Below are 16,990 nucleotides of genomic sequence, written 5' to 3'. Positions count from 1 at the left end.
TAGCATTTCTAGAAAACAACATTATTCAGATAGAATTAAGATAAGAATCGAAGAATATATTCGCATTTACCATTCAAAGGTCACTGCTTAAAGATAAATGCAGAGAAGACAGTAAAGAAAAAACAAAAACAGACGTGTATGCACCCAAGTAGATTGATAGAAACATGCTTTACATAAATCTGATGCAATATTTACCATTAAACGAACTAAGACTTAACGCAGAGGACTGAAGACAGGGAAATCTTTAAATAGGAGTAGGTAACAAGAAAAAGACCAAGAGACCAAGCAATATCGAGACTAGCATTACTATTTAGAGTCTTAAACAGGTAGCCCCAAAAACATATAAAAAATGAAAACTGAACCTAGCCGTACATGTCGAGAAGTTAAAATCTTAACAATCATGAAAGGGAAACTCAACAACCCAATGAGCAAGATGAAGAATTATATAAAAGAAGCAAGAGCTAAAATGACCCAACCAAAATATCATAACGAGATTGACAAAATATCAGTGAAGGCAGTAAGCAGTAACTCAGGTTAATATCAAACTCATATGACTTGATATAATCATATGTGTATAGTGTCCTTACCTTGAATTCCTCAAACCACATATCATGAGTAGATTGTGGAAACTTCTTCCATGAGGGTCTAGCCAATTCAAATTTACTACGAATGCAACTAGCAATGCCGTCAATTACTATCTTGTGAGGATCAAACCTATATAAAAATACAGTAGTTATCGAAAATATAAACAGATAAACAATTCAGCTAAGCAAATGTATTATTAAAAGTTAGTCTTATTACCCGTCCTCTTCAGGTACAATCCAGATTTGATGATCATTGTCTCTATTGCCAACTGTACTAGATGAGGTGACTGGAGTCCTATTGGCCGGTGGTAACATCAATTGTTCAAATTCTTTATCATCTAGCCACCGAATATTGCAACTGTGCTGTAGTATATCCCGCTCGACCGGGGATTAGTCTATTTACCATCCATTTTTTATGCTCGGGAATTTTCATTTTCTGAACCAAAAAATAAATATGTTTGTAAACACATAAATAATGAAATTTAGATACTGTATGGTTCAACAATGGTTGGGGAAAGCTACTAGTCAGTCACATGAACCTAAAAATATGCACATAAAAAATACAAGAACAAGGACAAAAGAAAGGACTAGAAACTGATTTATCAAGTGAACCAGAAATAGACCTCGAATCAATTTATGTTCTAATTCATAAATAATAAACTTGTCATCTCTGTCAGTTCCCTCGTATACTTAGAGAGGGAACTGACTCTTAATAAATTTTCTGTAAAATGGGATTTTACCAAAACAAAGAGGAAAGCACACATAGTAGAATATAGACTGAAACAAAATGTGATGGAAATCATTACTTAAAAGAACCAGTCTTGAATACATTACACGCCCATAAGAAAGGAAAAGAAAAAAAAGAAGCATTTCATACACTCTTTAATCATCTGAACAAAGAGTATATACAACTAGCCCAAATATATTAGTATCCTACCTACTACTCTTTAATCATCTGAACAGAAAGTATATACAGCTAGCCCAAATATATTAATATCCTACCTACTGGAATAATCTCCAAAGCATTCTAATATGAGAACACACACAACATACATATGATGTATTAACTAAAGCAGAGGTCTAAAAAGAATGAAATCGTAAGCTAATTCTCATAGATGTGTCAACCGAGTACTTTTGACCTTTCACATTCTACTCATGGTCCAACAGACAACTTGGTTAGGAAACGGAATATAATCACAAAATGGCTTGGGTTGAATTAACTGAATTTTGGGTTGTTCCATCAAGTAAAGGAAACGGAATGAGGAACACGATCCAACATCAAGCAATCACATCACTAACAATTAGAATATAATCACTAAGTTTCAAGATTATGAATATATTTGTACTTCTAATTTTAGCTCTCTGTCAGATTGTACTTGACTCTATTACTCATTTGTAGTTATCCTTAAGTGGTTAACATATAATTCATGTGTTGATTCCTCTCTAATAAAGTATGAACTATGAACAATAATAGACCAAATAAAGTATGAACTATGAATATATTCGTACTTCTAAGTTAAAGTATATAAGGCAAAAGTTGAAGGAGCTGAGCCACACTTAAAATTGCTAAACAATAATAATTACAGAGGAGCCACAGAGAAGACCCAACTCATCAGACACTATTTAAACGTAGTACAGTCCTGCAGCCACAAGTGACCAAATTAAAGGAGCAGTTGAGTTAAAGTAATAGCCGAGATGCTATAATAGACATCATTTGTAGGATATTAAATTCAATAATCTATAGAAAAGAAACATAATAAGGACATGCACTCATCTTCTCCAATATTGGTGGCAAGTTTACCCACCAACCAACACCTATATGTATGGGTGTGGGCTGTAGCAATCTATTTGACGATTACCTGAAGTGTGCACAGTTGATCCAAACATCGCTATCATAAACAAAAAACTAACAACATAACAAGCACCTAAGAAGAAATACAGCTAATGAAAAAGAAAAAGGAGCTAAACTTAACACCGCAACAATCATTGGCCAAGTATTTAAGCGACAAATTTGATTTGCAAGAAAATTTCACTCGATTTTCATCCAAACAAAATCAGTAAACAAAAATTTACAGATTAACTTCACAGAGATGAAATTTGTAGATTAACCTCGATTTTTGGGTAGATTGGCAAGCAAATCTTTCGATATGTAGTCCTTTACTTCGGAAAAATCTTCTTGGAGAGAAGCATGAGGTCTGCTTGGAGAGTTTTGAGATGAGCTTGGAGATGAACTTTGGATGAGCTTGGAACTTGGAGCTACACCGATTGGAGCTTTGGAAAATCAGATCGTTTCCACCATTGCTTCTGCATGTAAGTTTTGGAGAGAAGCTCTAGTGGGTTTTGGAGAGAAGCTTCAGTGTAAAGTGAGTTAGAGAGAAGGAAAATGAGTATAATGGGTCTTACAATCACTTTCCAATTCCTAAAATTTTAATTGGTCTATTATCCCAAAAAAATAAAAATATAAGTGTAAAAAAATCTAATCATTTAAAAGATATACTCCGTATAACTTACTTATTATTTTTGGAATTAGTAATTTAGGAATGTCTAGGTAAATTATTTCTCATTCCTAAATTTCCAATTATTTCTCATTCCTAAATTTTGATCTAATAATTCCTAAATTCCCAATTATTTCTCAAGGTAATAAAATGTCTAGGTAAATCCCCATAAATAATTCTTTAGACAATTTGGAATTTTCCTACAGATTAAAAGGATTTTTTTTAAAAAAAATTGGTCCATGTACCTAGGGATTTAGCTAGAGATATTGTTCCTGCGAATATATTTCCCTAGGTAATTTTGCAAGAACTAATTTAGTGCAAAATGGTATCAACTTTAGCTGCGAAATTTGTTGGGAATATAAGTTTCACAGGTAATATATTCTAATATTGAGGAATTTAAAAATTTTGCAAGAAAATTTGCAAGTATTACCTGCGAAAATTTTCCCCAGATAATATCCCCATGTAATTTACTCTTTTCTAGTAGTGCCAACAATGTCTTCTTTCGTCATGATAGGCCTGCCTCTTGCTCCTCTGGAGCACATCATATGACCCCTTCTCGCCCACGTCTGTCCCTCGACATCCTCATGCTGGTGGTAATCCAGCAATGGCAGAAAAAACAAGAGAGTGATCCTGAATATGAAGACTTCATGGCCTCTGTTGGAGTTAAATGATTCAAACTATAGACCTTCGTGTTGATCCCACCCCCCACCCCCGACCCCCTCTAAAGCCTTAAAGTAAAATTCTATGCTGTCCATGCATCAGTTATAATGCTTAATATGCAATTTTTCTTATTGGCAGTCATAGAGACAGTAACTAACCCCTTCAATTCTCCTTGTAGTGCAGAAAATGCTTTCTGATAAATTACTGGAAAAAGTAAACAATGTATTTAGGATATTTTATGTTAGATACTTTGTCAGGATATTTTGTTAGATACTCGAACTAAGACGTGTTTCAATTGAACACCTCAACACCTAATATCTAAATTAGACATTTTTTTCAATTCAAATTTTGAGTTGTATATTAGATAGTTAAGTTAATCACATGCAATAAATCATTTTCTTTAATTATTTTCATTCGCCTCAATAAGCTGTAAAACCTCAAGCAATTTTTTCTTGAGATTGATACGTATAATTAAAGGAGATAATATATTTTATGTAATTAACTTAACTACTTTAATAGACGAATGAAATTTCGCCTAAAAGTTCTTTTTCAAGTTTTGATTTAAAACATCTAATTGGAACACTTCATTAGGAGTTGATATGTTTAATTGAAACATTGCCAGAACCAAGGGTTCTTTATGTAGAAACCTTCACGAACTATCGCCGTTTATTAATGAGTTTTTTTGCTTCTCACGGCTACTCTTTCCACACCTCCGGTTATTTGGTGTCAAATTGTCGCCCCTTTCCTTATTTTTTTGATAATAGAGCTGACTATTTTCGTGGCATTGATTGTACAAATTCGTAAAGAGCGCTAGATGAGTGGAATGAGAGAAATCGGTTTTCCATCCTTGGTCGGTATACACGTATGTCCACAACCCTCAAACTTACTTGACGAGGAATCATTGCTTAGTTCAAATATCTAAATCCTAATAAGTTACAAGGTTAACTATGTGTTAAGCCTAATTCATATTTAACTTGTTCACCAATCAAACAAACGTTTTCGTTTTTTTTTTATCAAACTTGAGTCTCTTATGAAGTGAAAGTAGATGAATTTGATCAAATTTGAACATGGGCCATAATGGGCTTCATTAATAAAAATGGGCCTCAAACTTCTTCTCACATTCTAGGCCCATTTAGGTCGCTCTTTTCGTTATAAGTTTATAACTACTACATTTTCAAAACCCTAACCCTAAGGAGAAGACCAGAAATTGCTCTCGAACTCGCCGTGCACTCTTTGCCGTCTTCTCGAAGGTATATGATTATTATTATTTTCATTTTTGAATGCAATTAAGCTTAAGAACATAGTTTTCGCAGTTTTTTCAGCGTTTTTATCAGTTTGTTTCGTCATTTTTGGATGTGTTTGAATGTTTCCATGTGATTTTTACTGTCTAGTAGCATTTTCGTTTATTTTTCGCCATTTCAAATTGATTGAGCATGTTCATGTAGTTTTCACCATTTTTAATCATATTAAGCTTGCTCATATAGTTTTCGTAGTTTTCTCAGCATTTTTACAAGTTTATTTCGTCATTTTTATGTGCGTTTGAACATTTCCATGTTATTTTCACCATTTTGAATGCGATAGAGCTCGCTCATATTGTTTTCACAATTTTCTCAGCATTCTTATCAGTTTATTATGCCATTTTTAGGAGCCTAGGGGAATTACTCTGTTGAATGCAATTAAGCTTGCTCATATCGTTTTCACAATTTTATCAGTTTGTTTCGTCATTTTTAGGTGCATTTGAACATTTTCATGTAATTTTCACCATTTTGAATGCAATTGAGCTTAGTTATACTGTTTTCACAGTTTTCTTGGCATTTTCATTTGCTTACTTTGTCATCTTAGGGTTTGTTTGAACATTTATATGCAATTTTCACCATTTTAAAAGTGATTGAACTTACTCATATTGTCTTCGTAATTTTCTCAGCTTTTTTATCAGTTTATTTAGTAACGTTTGGGTGTGTTTGAACATTTCCATGTGATTTTCACATTTATTAGTATTTTCATTTATGTTTTTCCATTTTCAAAGTGATTGAGCATTTTCATGTTTTTTTTCTTTTGTGGTTAGTTAATCAATATGTCGTACGGAGAAGTTGCTTGCACCTACGCTGCCTTGCTCCTCCATGATGAGGACATTCCAATCACCGTAAGATTCTCTTGCCCTAATTATTCTAATCCTAGCGTTTTTTATTGTGATTTTGTTCTGGTGTGTAATATTTTCAAATCCTATTGGGTTTTTTTCGATTGTGGTTTTGGTGTAATATTTCTAATCCGGTTTTTTCATGTGTTCTAATATTTTGATTGTGTTTGATGTGTAATATTTTCTAATTACAGGGCTTCATTGTTGCTTATATTGAATCTGTTTGTGTTTGATGTGTTAATAGGCTGAGAAAATTTCAACTTTAGTCAAAGCAGCTAATGTGACAGTGGAGCCATACTGGCCTCTATTGTTTGCTAAGCTTGCTGAGAAGAGAAACCTTGGTGATCTCATCATGAATGTCGGTGCTGGTGGCGGTGGTGGTGCAGTCGCTGTTGCTGCCCCCACTGGTGGTGCCGCAGCTGCTGCCCCTGCTGCTGAGGAAAAGAAGGTGAGAAGAAATGTTTCTTACTTTACTTCTATAACAATGAAAGGGAAAAATTGTTATTGAAAAATGTGAATTTGATGAGCATATCCTGAAATCTTTTTAGAGTCATGTTTTTGGATATCCTTAACTCTTAATGAGAACAAAATGGATAAATAATTTTACAAAAAATGGTGAAGAGTTTAAAGTTTTGGCAAAGATGTTAGTGATGAAAGATGATTTTGAATACATGGTTGAATCTTTTGATGATGAATTGTGTATTCCTAAGATATGTTTGGATGTTGAACTTATTATTAAGGTGTTGCGATTTGTTGTCAGTAGAAGAAAGTAATTATGATTATTTGGTGGAATCTCCTTAATTGGGAGTTCTTGAGAGCAGAGTCGTATGCAGGCTTAGGTTATTTGTTTGGTAGCTGAGTAGTTTCTGACCCAACCTTGTATGTTTGCTAAACAGTTATTTTACATAATCACAAATTAGATTTAGAACCCTTTTATTACTACTTGAGGTAGTATAATTCAAATCCTCAATGTGCTTTGTGGTGAGAGCGGAGGGAGAGTAACGACGACATGTGATTCAGTCAGTTTGATTGGAGGGAGAGTAACGATGACATGTGATTCAGTCTGTTTGATTAGAAGTAGTTCATTGTCATTGCAAACCTCTTTAATTTTTGTTTGCTTTTGTTGTAATGACGAACAGGAAGAGCCCAAGGAAGAAAGTGATGACGATATGGGATTCAGTCTGTTTGATTAGGAGCTACTCCCAGTACGATTTTTTGTTCTTTTTTAAAAGTTTGATGAGACTTGGTTATAGCACCCTTGTTAAGGAGATTTTTGATCTGCTTGTCACTGTTAAATGTAACCTTGACATAATTATGGTTTATGAACATCAGTTATGTTACTTATTACCGACTCCAATTATGTCGTTTTATGGTTTGGATGATCTGTTAAACTTTCATAACGAGGACAATCCGATCATCCCAATCCAGTAGCTCTCCCTATAGTCGACATGGAGACTATGGTATGTGATTTGGATTGAGCTCGAAGCTGAAGTTTTTGTTCTATTTCTATCTTATGTTGCTCGACATTTTTGACAGCACTATTACATGTTTGGATAGACTTCTTTACTGTTTGATCTTTAGTTATTGGGACCTAAGTTGCTCGGACTCACAAAAAATGTTGCTTTACCTGTGTCGGATCCTCCAAAATTGCATTGCTTTTGAAGGATCCGACACGCATCCAATGACATTTTTGAAGAGTTCGAGCAACATAGATTGGGACCCCATACTCTGCAATTTCATCTAAATTGTTGATTTCTACTGCTACTGGACCTTTTAGCATCTATGTATGTCCAGAGAACATGTTATATGATGTGATTGAACTTGATTTACTGGGTAGTGTGTGTATATATATATATATTGAATGATCGATGAACTAGATGAGTACATTGAATAAATGTCTTATCGGAAACAGCCTCCCTAACTTTACCAACGTAGTTGCAAGGATTGTGTATTGTTGGATTACATTAGGTTGTTGTACATTTGATGAATTTTGACCATCCTGTTTCGAGGTTTACCTCTTATGGTTATTTATTTTCTTTTTAATTTGGATCGATTCAAAGATTGAATCGATAAATAAGTCATCATCTAACCTACAAGTTTATACAAATAAAAAATGAAATTGGACGGTTGAAACTAAAAGTAATAATAGGTATTTTCATTTGGTTATTTATGTTCTTATCATTGTTTGTCTATATTAGATTAGACAAATGAAAATGTCAAACAACTAATAATGAGAAAAAAGAGCCATAATCATGAACTAAAGATTGATTTTAATTATTTATTTTTCTCAACCAATCAATATTCTCTAAATGGCATGTTCTAGGTTTTTCGAAATAAGATTTAATAATATAATATTGATCCAGCTTTAATATTTAAATAAATAAACAAGAAAACACTAAAATAGATATAGGGTGTGTTTGGTTTGGAGGAAAAAATATATTTTTTTTAAAAACGAAATCAAGATATTTAAGTCTAATTAGTCCAAGGGAGTAAGTAAGCAACTTTCATTAAACAAATTTGTGCTTGAGCTCAATAACTTCTTCGGTTAATTTTATAATTTTTTCATGTTCGATTTAGTAAAAAAATAATGATACATTTTTCCTAGAAAAGCATACTCTTTAAACATAAAAAAGTAAATAACTTTTTAGTGAAAATTGAAAAATAATTTTTTTTCATATTAATTCTATTTTTCACTTCACCTTCGTAGAATACAATGATAAGGTGAAATTTGAAAATAAAAAAAAATCAGGCATTAATTAAAACTTTTCAAACTTGTAATAAAGGGAAAAAAGACAAAAAAATTATTGCACCTAGGAGAAAGTAGGTAGGAATTCACTACTCACTTATTTAGTTGTCAGATCATAATAAGAAACAAAAACTTTTTTATATTTTTCCTTTTTAATATTAGTGTTCAGTATTCGTATTAAAATTTAGCTATATTTTTTTAAATAACTTTTATTAATAAACTTGATTGGATTTGAGAGATATTCTTATCTTAAATGAAATAAGTGGATTAAAATAGACAAAATTCTAATAAATGAATAGTTTGGTCGTATGTTTTTTCTATAACATGATTTATTAGTTGAATTGTAGCTATAAAACTATTTTCTAGAATAAAATAAAGATAGAGGTTGTATTTTATAAGTATTTACATATCAGTCTATAATATCAATATTAATATATGTTATTTCATATATAAAATCACAATGAAATTCAATTTTATTGATTTGTTCAGGTGAATCTGAATTAGTCTAATGTCTTATAGTTTGAGTTATTATATTTTATTTTATTTTTTTAATCTGAATTTCGATATCAAAATCAAATCAATGAAAATGAAAAAATAGATTTAGACTTGTTCAAAACAGAGACCATTTGGAATTTGAGTTCTATAAGTAATAAATGAGGATTTAAAATATCACATTTGAATAATCAAAAAGAGATTCAACAATAGAAAGAAAAATCAATTCTTTGACATTCTTTCCTTATTCAAACATAATGAAAAGAGATAGAATCAAATTGATTCTCAAAATATATTTCTACATATTTTTTAATGTCTCGACTTTTATATAATTTATTTAAAATAAGGTTAAAATTAAATAGTGAAATGAAATAGCATATTTGTGAAAATCATTTCATTTTTATAACAACTTGATATTCAAAATTTATTGATTCGGTTAATTTTAAATTATGTAAAATCTATTATAAATTAAATGATTCAGTATTAAGATTTTCATTTCAAAGCTAGAATCCATGAGGATAAAAAGAGTAGCTTCACATCCATTAAAAAAAATTAATTATAGATTGTGATGAAATGATCAAAATATCTCTATTATTAAATAAATATCCCAAAATTAATCAAGAGCGATGCAATATGAAAGTATCATAGTACAAAAGAATTCCTTCCGTCCAACAATAATTGTCCAGTATATTATTTTGAGATGTTCAACAATACTTGTCTACTTTATAAAATCAATGGATAATTTTTTATAATTCTTAATTTAACCTTATCATTAATTATAGTCATTTTATTATATTTTTTAAGACATTATATTTATTATATTTAAAGAATAATACAATAAAATTACTCTTTTATTTATAATTTCTTAAGAAGCGTGCAAAGTTAATCAATGGACAAATATTACTAAATAGAAGGAGTAATACTCAACAATCAATGGTATAAAATTTAAAGTAAGTAAACAAAATTTCGTACTCAATACCATAAATACGTATCAAATTCTATAAATAAGATTCTAATGTATAAAATTATTTTGTCTCATCATTTAATTCCTAACTACTTTTGTCTTTTAATACAAATATGTATATTAAAAAATCTTTTCAGAAGATTTATATAGCCTTTATCTAACTATTTATCAACACCAAACAATATAACAATAAAATTTCATTATTTATGTAAAAAAATAAAAATAAAAAATAAAAAAAACTCTGCACAAGGAGCTATAATATGTCAATGGGGTTTTAACAAAATTGAAAAAAAAAATTAATGAAAAAAAAATATGGAGGGAGAAGAAATCAAGAATGAAGTGAAAACTCCATTGTTGGATGGGTGGAAGCTTAGTTATAGTGGACGGCGGAACTCAGTTACTACTCTAAGGGGTGATTTCTTAGCAAGATTGCCTGAAAAAGTGAAGTCTTGTGTTAATGTTGATGTTGAATCTTCATCATCAAACATTGATAATACCAAGAGTTCTAGCTTGTCTAAAGGTACCCCCACCCCACCCACCCCCTCAAAAAAAGGAGAAAAGGGGTTCTTGTTTTCTAGTTTTTTGGTGCATTTTGGTTTTCAAGATTCAATTTTTGCTAACTTATGGAGTTGTTTGATGGTTTTTGGTTTTCAAGGTTCAATTTTTACTAATTTATGGAGTTGTTTGATGCTGTTTGGTTTTCAAGATTCAATTTTTTTGCTGATTATGTAGTTGTTTGATGCTTTTTTGCTTTTCAGGATTCAACTGTTACTAACTTGAGGAGTTGCTTGGTCCTTTTTGGTTTTCAAAATTCAATTTTTTGCTGATTTATGTAGTTGTTTGATACTTTTTTGCTTTTCAGGATTCAACTGTTACTAACTTGAGGAGTTGCTTGGTCCTTTTTGGTTTTCAAAATTCAATTTTTTGCTGATTTATGTAGTTGTTTGATAATTTTTTGCTTTTAAGGATTCAACTGTTACTAACTTGAGGAGTTGCTTGGTCCTTTATGGTTTTCAAGATTCAATTTTTTGCTGACTTATGTAGTTATTTGATGCTTTTTTGCTTCTCAGGATTCAACTGTTACTAACTTGAGGAGTTGTTTGGTGCTTTTTTGCTTTTCAAGATTCAATTTTTTGTTGACTTATGTAGTTGTTTGATGCTTTTTTGCTTATCAGGATTCGACTGTTACTAACTTAAGGAGTTGTTTGATGCTTTTTGCTTTTCAAAATTCAATTTTTCGCTGACTTATGTAGTTGTTTGATGCTTTTTTGCTTCTCAGGATTCTACTGTTACTAACTTGAGGAGTTGTTTGGTGCTTTTTAGCTTTTCAAGATTCAATTTTTTGCTGACTTGTGTAGTTGTTTGATGCTTTTTGTTTTTCAAGATTCAATTTTTAGTAACTTAAGTAGTGAAAGTGATCCATGTGAAGCACATTTAACCTTTGATTGATTGATTGACATGTGTTTTTAGTCCCACATTATGTAGGAAGTAATGTTACATTTGGAAGAAAAATTGAGGTCTCTCTGTTCTAATTTGTTTGGTACTTTTTGCTTTTCAAGATTCAATTTCTACTAACTTAAAGGAGTTGTTTGATGCTTTTTGCTTTTCAGGATTCAACTTTTTCTAACTTAAGGAGTTGTTTGGTGCTTTTTTGCTTTTCAAGATTCAATTTTTTGCTGACATGTGTAGTTATTTGATGCTTTTCTGGATTCAATTTTTTGCTAACTTAAGTTGTTGTTTGGTGCTTTTTGCTTTTTCAAGATTCAATTGTTTACTAACTTAAGTAGTGATAGTGAAAGTAATCCTTGTGATATTCTTTGATTGATTGGCATGTGTTTCTAATTCTACATTATGTAGGAAGTAATGTTATATTTGGAAGGGAAGAAAAGGTCTTTCTGTTCTATTTTGTTTTGTGCTTTTTTCTTTTCAAGATTCAATTTTTTACTTACTTGAGGAGTTGTTTGATGCGTTTTTTGCTTTTCAAGATTCAATTGTTTACCAACTTAAGTAGTGATAGTGAAAGTTCTCCTTGTGATATCTGGCGAAGCATATTTAACCTTTGATTGTTTGACATGTGTTTTTAGGCCTACATTATGTAGGAAGTAATGTTACATTTGGATGAAAAGAAAGGTCTTTCTGTTCTATTTTGCTTGGGGATTTTTTGCTTTTCAAGATTCAATTTTTCGCTAACTTAAAGGAGTTGTTTGGTGCTTTTCAAGATTCAATTGTTTACTAACTTAAGTAGTGAAAGTGATCCTTGTGATATCTGACGAAGCACATTTAACCTTTGAATGATTGGCATGTATATTTAGTCCTACATTATGTAGGAAGTAATGTTACATTTGGAAGTGAAAATAGGTCTTTCTGTTCTAATTTGCTTGGTGCTTTATTGCTTTTCAAGATTCAAATTTTACTAACTTAAGGAGTTTTTTGGTGCTTTTTTTTGCTTTTCAAGATTCAGTTTTTACTAACTTAAGGAGTTAAAATGAACTAGATAGTTACATTTTTGAGATAATAGCAGTGTTAGCCTCTTTGGTTATTGTATATTCCGATTTGATCCTTGTAATATCTGACGAGGCACGCGTAACTTTTGATTGATAGAAATATTTGTTTTTTATTCCTTTTATGTAGGAAGTTTGGTTAGATTTCGGAAACGAAGGTCCTTCCTTTCTAATTTGTTTGGTGCATTTTGCTTTTCAAGATTCAATTTACTATCTTAAGGAGTTAAAAATGAACTAGATAATAGCATTGTTGGTCCCTCGATTATTGGTAAATTCTGATTTGATCCTTGTGATATCTGGCGAAGCACAATTTTTACGTTTAATTGATTGAATTATGTGCTTTTAGTCCTTTATGTAGGAATTAAAGTTAGATTTGAAAAAGAAGCATCCTTCTGTTCTAATTTGTTTGATGCTATTCGCTTTTTAAGATTCGATTTTTCAACTTCTAGAGTGAAATTGAACTAGATTATTTGATTTTTGGAAGTAAAATTTAGATACTTTTGGTGTGACAATGACGTGATTTGAGCTTAAATGGAATAGTGAGGATTCATATACCGAACCTGAACTTATTCGGGATTGAGGCGTAGTTGTTAAATTTAGATATGAAAAAGTTACAGAAAAAATTTGTAAGTTGCAATTGTCCTTGTATCGAAGTGGTGAAAGAATACAATAGTAGAATCTTAGTGAACGTTGCTTTGTTTAGATAAAGTTCCAAACGAATTGTAGAATCTTAGTGAACGTTGCTTTGTTTAGATAAAGTTCCAAACTTTCTCGTGACAGAAAGATTAGTTTTTTTCCTTTCTTCTTTATGTCATTTTCTGGATATATGAAGCAGTATACATGTCTGATGTATATATGTATGTGTATCTGTTGTATTGAACTTGCTGTCGTAGCTTCTAATTCAAGCACATTTCAAATTAGAGACGAATCTAGGATTTGAACTTGACGGGTTCAAATTCATTATTCTACCACTTCCATCAAATATACTGGGTTCAGAATTTATTATCTGTACATATTTAGCAGGTCTTTTAAACACATATACATAGCCTAAGCGATATATGTAGTAGCATAAGGTATACATGTGTTCTATATGCGAAGGAAGGTCCTTTATCGTTACATCGTTTTTTGTTTTTCTTGGTTGCAAATTTTGTATAAAAGGCTTTTCTGGTCCTAATAGTTTGTGGTAATAGCTGAGTGTGCATTTTAATAATCCATGTCTTGTTATGACATTCATATAAACGATTCGTGACACTTAGTATCGATATATAGCTAATTGATTGATCAGTGAAGATGATTTCACAAACCCTTAGAGGTCATAAACTACAGAGGTGTGCAGAGGGACGAATGAAATCCTTCCGTACTTTATAAGAGATCTAGCCTAGTCATTAGTGTGGCTAAATCGCAGTGTTGTTTACCAGTTTTTGTCAAAGGGTGAGGAAAAGTTATGTTTCGGATTAGAGATATTGAGATGCAATTTTGTGAAAGATGCTAATCCTAGGATAAAAATGGTGTTTGGTTCAATTGGATTTTAAGGACTCTCAAAACCCGTAGTTGTACTTGTTTATACCTCTCTCTCCCTTCCCGTCTCTGTCTCAACGATGGGCGCAGAGGGTCGGATATGGGGATTATAAGGCTTGAAGAGAGGTCAGATTATCAATAACCAAAGACGGATCCAAGATTTGAAGTTTATGAATTTCTACAACAACCTCAAGTTATTATACATCAATAAATGAGTTCATAGTCAAATACTTATAGATATTTAGTGGATATCTTAATACATATATAGGGTCTGAACAAAAGTAATTGGGTTCACGTGACCAAGCTAGTAGTAAACTTAAACCCCAGTTTCACTTTTTTTGTTTTATTATTCATTACCTTTTTTTCATTATTGAGGTTTTTTTGTACCACAGGAGAAAAGGATTACTATGAAAAACAATTTGAGACCTTGAAGTCATTTGAAGAAGTTGATTCCATTGTGGCATCTAGTTTCATTGATGATGAAGGTCTTGACGAACAATCTCAAGATGAGAGGGCAATGCAGATCTCCAATTATGCAAACGTTTTATTACTAGCTCTTAAGGTAACAACGATTACATGCTCAGTTGAACTCATGATCCCAGAATGAGAAAACTCTAAACTTGCATATCTGACCTCTCGTATCTTATATATGAATCGACCGTTTTCTTTGTGGTTGCATATGCTTCTGTCATTACAAATTGACAGTCGATGAATCTAGGATAGTGTAAGTATATAATTTCAGTAATGTATCACAACTTTTAGTTGATAAAGTATGTTGTTACTTCAAATTCTCCAAGATTGATGTAACATTGATCATATAAGAAAGCCATGCACTTGTGAAATTAGAGTGAATGCATTTCTTCGGCAAAAACACTAGGTAATGTCTTCCATCTGTCCAAGTTTTGGTGGACAGAGTTATCCAGTACTATAGCAAGTATCCTGTGGAATTAATCGAGATGTGCACAAGTGGCGTTTTATGCGTTTTTCTATAATGGCAGTAGTAACTGTCTTTTCATCTTTCAGATCTATGCCACGGTGACAAGTGGTTCCCTAGCTATCGCTGCATCTACATTGGATTCGTTACTTGATCTCATGGCTGGTGGCATACTGTGGCTCAGTCATCTGTCAATGAAAAATATCAACATCTACAAATATCCTATAGGGAAGTTGCGAGTGCAGCCAGTAGGGATCATTATCTTTGCTGCTGTTATGGCTACACTTGGTACGTGATCGATCTCCTTTGACACGTTAACCATTTCATCCTATTTTCATCATAATCTATTGAGTCGTTATGGCTCACGTTTCTTCCTTTTTAGGCTTTCAGGTGTTTATTCAGGCTGTAGAACAACTCGTTAAAAATGAATCTCCTGATAAAATGACCTCGGATCAGCTTTTCTGGTTATATACTATCATGATAACGGCCACAGTGGTAAAACTTGCCCTTTGGCTATACTGCAGAAGCTCAGGAAACAACATTGTCCGTGCCTACGCAAAGGTGTGTACAGTATCTTCACGTTCTATTTTTGGCATCGTTATCCTGAATCGTCTAGGCTCCTAACTTGAAGATACTTTCGACAGGATCATTATTTTGACGTGGTTACTAATGTAGTCGGACTGGTAGCAGCTATACTTGGCGATAAATTCTACTGGTGGATTGATCCTGTTGGTGCCATTATTCTTGCACTTTATACCATCACCAACTGGTCAGGAACTGTTTTAGAAAACGCAGGTATTGTCTCATTCCTGCAGAACTTCAATTTTCATCGATAGCCTCATTGAAAAACTGAGTGTTCTACTAAAAGATTTTGTTATTCTCGAGTGAGCTCCAACTGTGTAGAATTCTATTACATAATGTACCGAAGAATTCTCTGATGTTTGATTCCATACTGAACGACGTTCTTCATGTAGTGTCACTGGTGGGACAGTCAGCCCCCCCCGAATACTTGCAAAAGTTAACGTATCTTGTTATAAGACACCCTCAAGTGAAGCGTATTGATACAGTTCGAGCCTACACATTTGGTGTCTTGTACTTTGTAGAGGTCAGTCTTCGGAAAAATCATCTATAATAGCGTGAATGATTCATCTGTCGATGATTTTGACACTCGTTTGGTTATTGTAACGTAGGTTGATATTGAACTCCCGGAAGATTTGCCTTTGAAAGAAGCACATGCTATCGGAGAAACTCTACAAATAAAGCTCGAGAAACTCCCTGAAGTTGAACGAGCATTCGTTCATCTCGATTTTGAATGTGAACACAAACCAGAGCACTCTGTTCTCAGCAGGCTGCCAAACACTGAACCTTAGGCTCATGGTTACATTATGCCCGGATAATGGAGGAGGGTTGTTATTACTTTCGACGATTCGGGGTTTTGTTGTTTTATTGAGACATTTTAACTATATAAATGTGTATATTCATATGATCCAGCATAAGGGATTGTTGAAAGAGAGGATATAAATAACTTGGATTTATTTTCAAGTGATAGGTGCTTGTGTCATTTATCGTCTATGTTGCTCAGACTCTTCAAAAATGATGTTATACTCATGTTGGATTCCTCGAAAATGTGTACACTTCTGAAAGATCAGACATACTTCTGGCGATTTTTTAAAGAATTTGAGCAAAATAAGGTTGAAAGAAAATTTTGGGAGATCCTTTTGTGAATGGTAATTGTGTCATTTTCATCTATATTGTTCAGACTCTCCAAAAAAAATGATACTGTATTCGTGACGGATTACCTAAAAATTTGCACTTGTGAAGGATTCGGCACTAACGATATTTTTGAAGGATTCGAAACATAAAGTTGTAAGGCTCATCCCTTTTGAAAATTTTGAAAGGTGAAGGTCCTACTTCAAAACAAAAAAGAGTTGAAATCCTTTCGAAACATTGTTCATAGAG

At 32.4% G+C, this 16,990-nt stretch overlaps 2 protein-coding genes and 1 pseudogene across 2 annotated transcripts; 2 read left to right on the top strand and 1 right to left on the bottom strand.

The window, feature by feature from the left end:
- The window catches only part of LOC102582993 (uncharacterized), a 4,569-nt pseudogene extending 3,048 nt beyond the window's left edge, over positions 1-1,521 (bottom strand).
- A 3,423-nt stretch (positions 1,522-4,944) lies between these two features.
- On the top strand, positions 4,945-7,220 carry LOC102577551 (acidic ribosomal protein P1a-like). The gene is given in 4 exon segments (NM_001288246.1): positions 4,945-4,989; positions 5,805-5,882; positions 6,121-6,324; positions 7,016-7,220. Coding segments are annotated over 3 exon segments (327 nt in total). The 5' UTR covers positions 4,945-4,989; positions 5,805-5,813; the 3' UTR covers positions 7,070-7,220.
- Positions 7,221-10,279: 3,059 nt separating this feature from the next.
- LOC102582321 (metal tolerance protein 4-like) lies at positions 10,280-16,594 on the top strand. Its single transcript, XM_006354110.2, has 7 exons — positions 10,280-10,598; positions 14,490-14,659; positions 15,121-15,319; positions 15,414-15,592; positions 15,676-15,826; positions 16,006-16,136; positions 16,222-16,594. The coding sequence occupies exons 1-7, from the start codon at positions 10,391-10,393 to the stop codon at positions 16,399-16,401; spliced, it is 1,218 nt and encodes a 405-aa protein (XP_006354172.1). The 5' UTR covers positions 10,280-10,390; the 3' UTR covers positions 16,402-16,594.
- The last annotated feature ends 396 nt before the right edge of the window (positions 16,595-16,990 follow it).

The sequence above is a fragment of the Solanum tuberosum genome, unplaced genomic scaffold (assembly GCF_000226075.1).
Source record: "Solanum tuberosum cultivar DM 1-3 516 R44 unplaced genomic scaffold, SolTub_3.0 scf00172, whole genome shotgun sequence".
Taxonomy (NCBI): Eukaryota; Viridiplantae; Streptophyta; class Magnoliopsida; order Solanales; family Solanaceae; genus Solanum; species Solanum tuberosum.
The sequence above is the reverse complement of the archived record's forward strand: the minus strand, read 5'-3'. Positions and strand labels throughout refer to the sequence as shown.

What these genes read in the sequence shown, in the direction of transcription:
- LOC102582321 (XM_006354110.2), top strand. Translation starts at nt 10,391, where the DNA reads ATGGAGGGAGAAGAAATCAAGAATGAAGTGAAAACTCCATTGTTGGAT. An exon ending in GAGTTCTAGCTTGTCTAAAG is followed by an intron (nt 10,599 to 14,489) that starts GTACCCCCACCC and finishes TTTGTACCACAG; the next exon opens with GAGAAAAGGATTACTATGAA. An exon ending in TTTTATTACTAGCTCTTAAG is followed by an intron (nt 14,660 to 15,120) that starts GTAACAACGATT and finishes TTCATCTTTCAG; the next exon opens with ATCTATGCCACGGTGACAAG.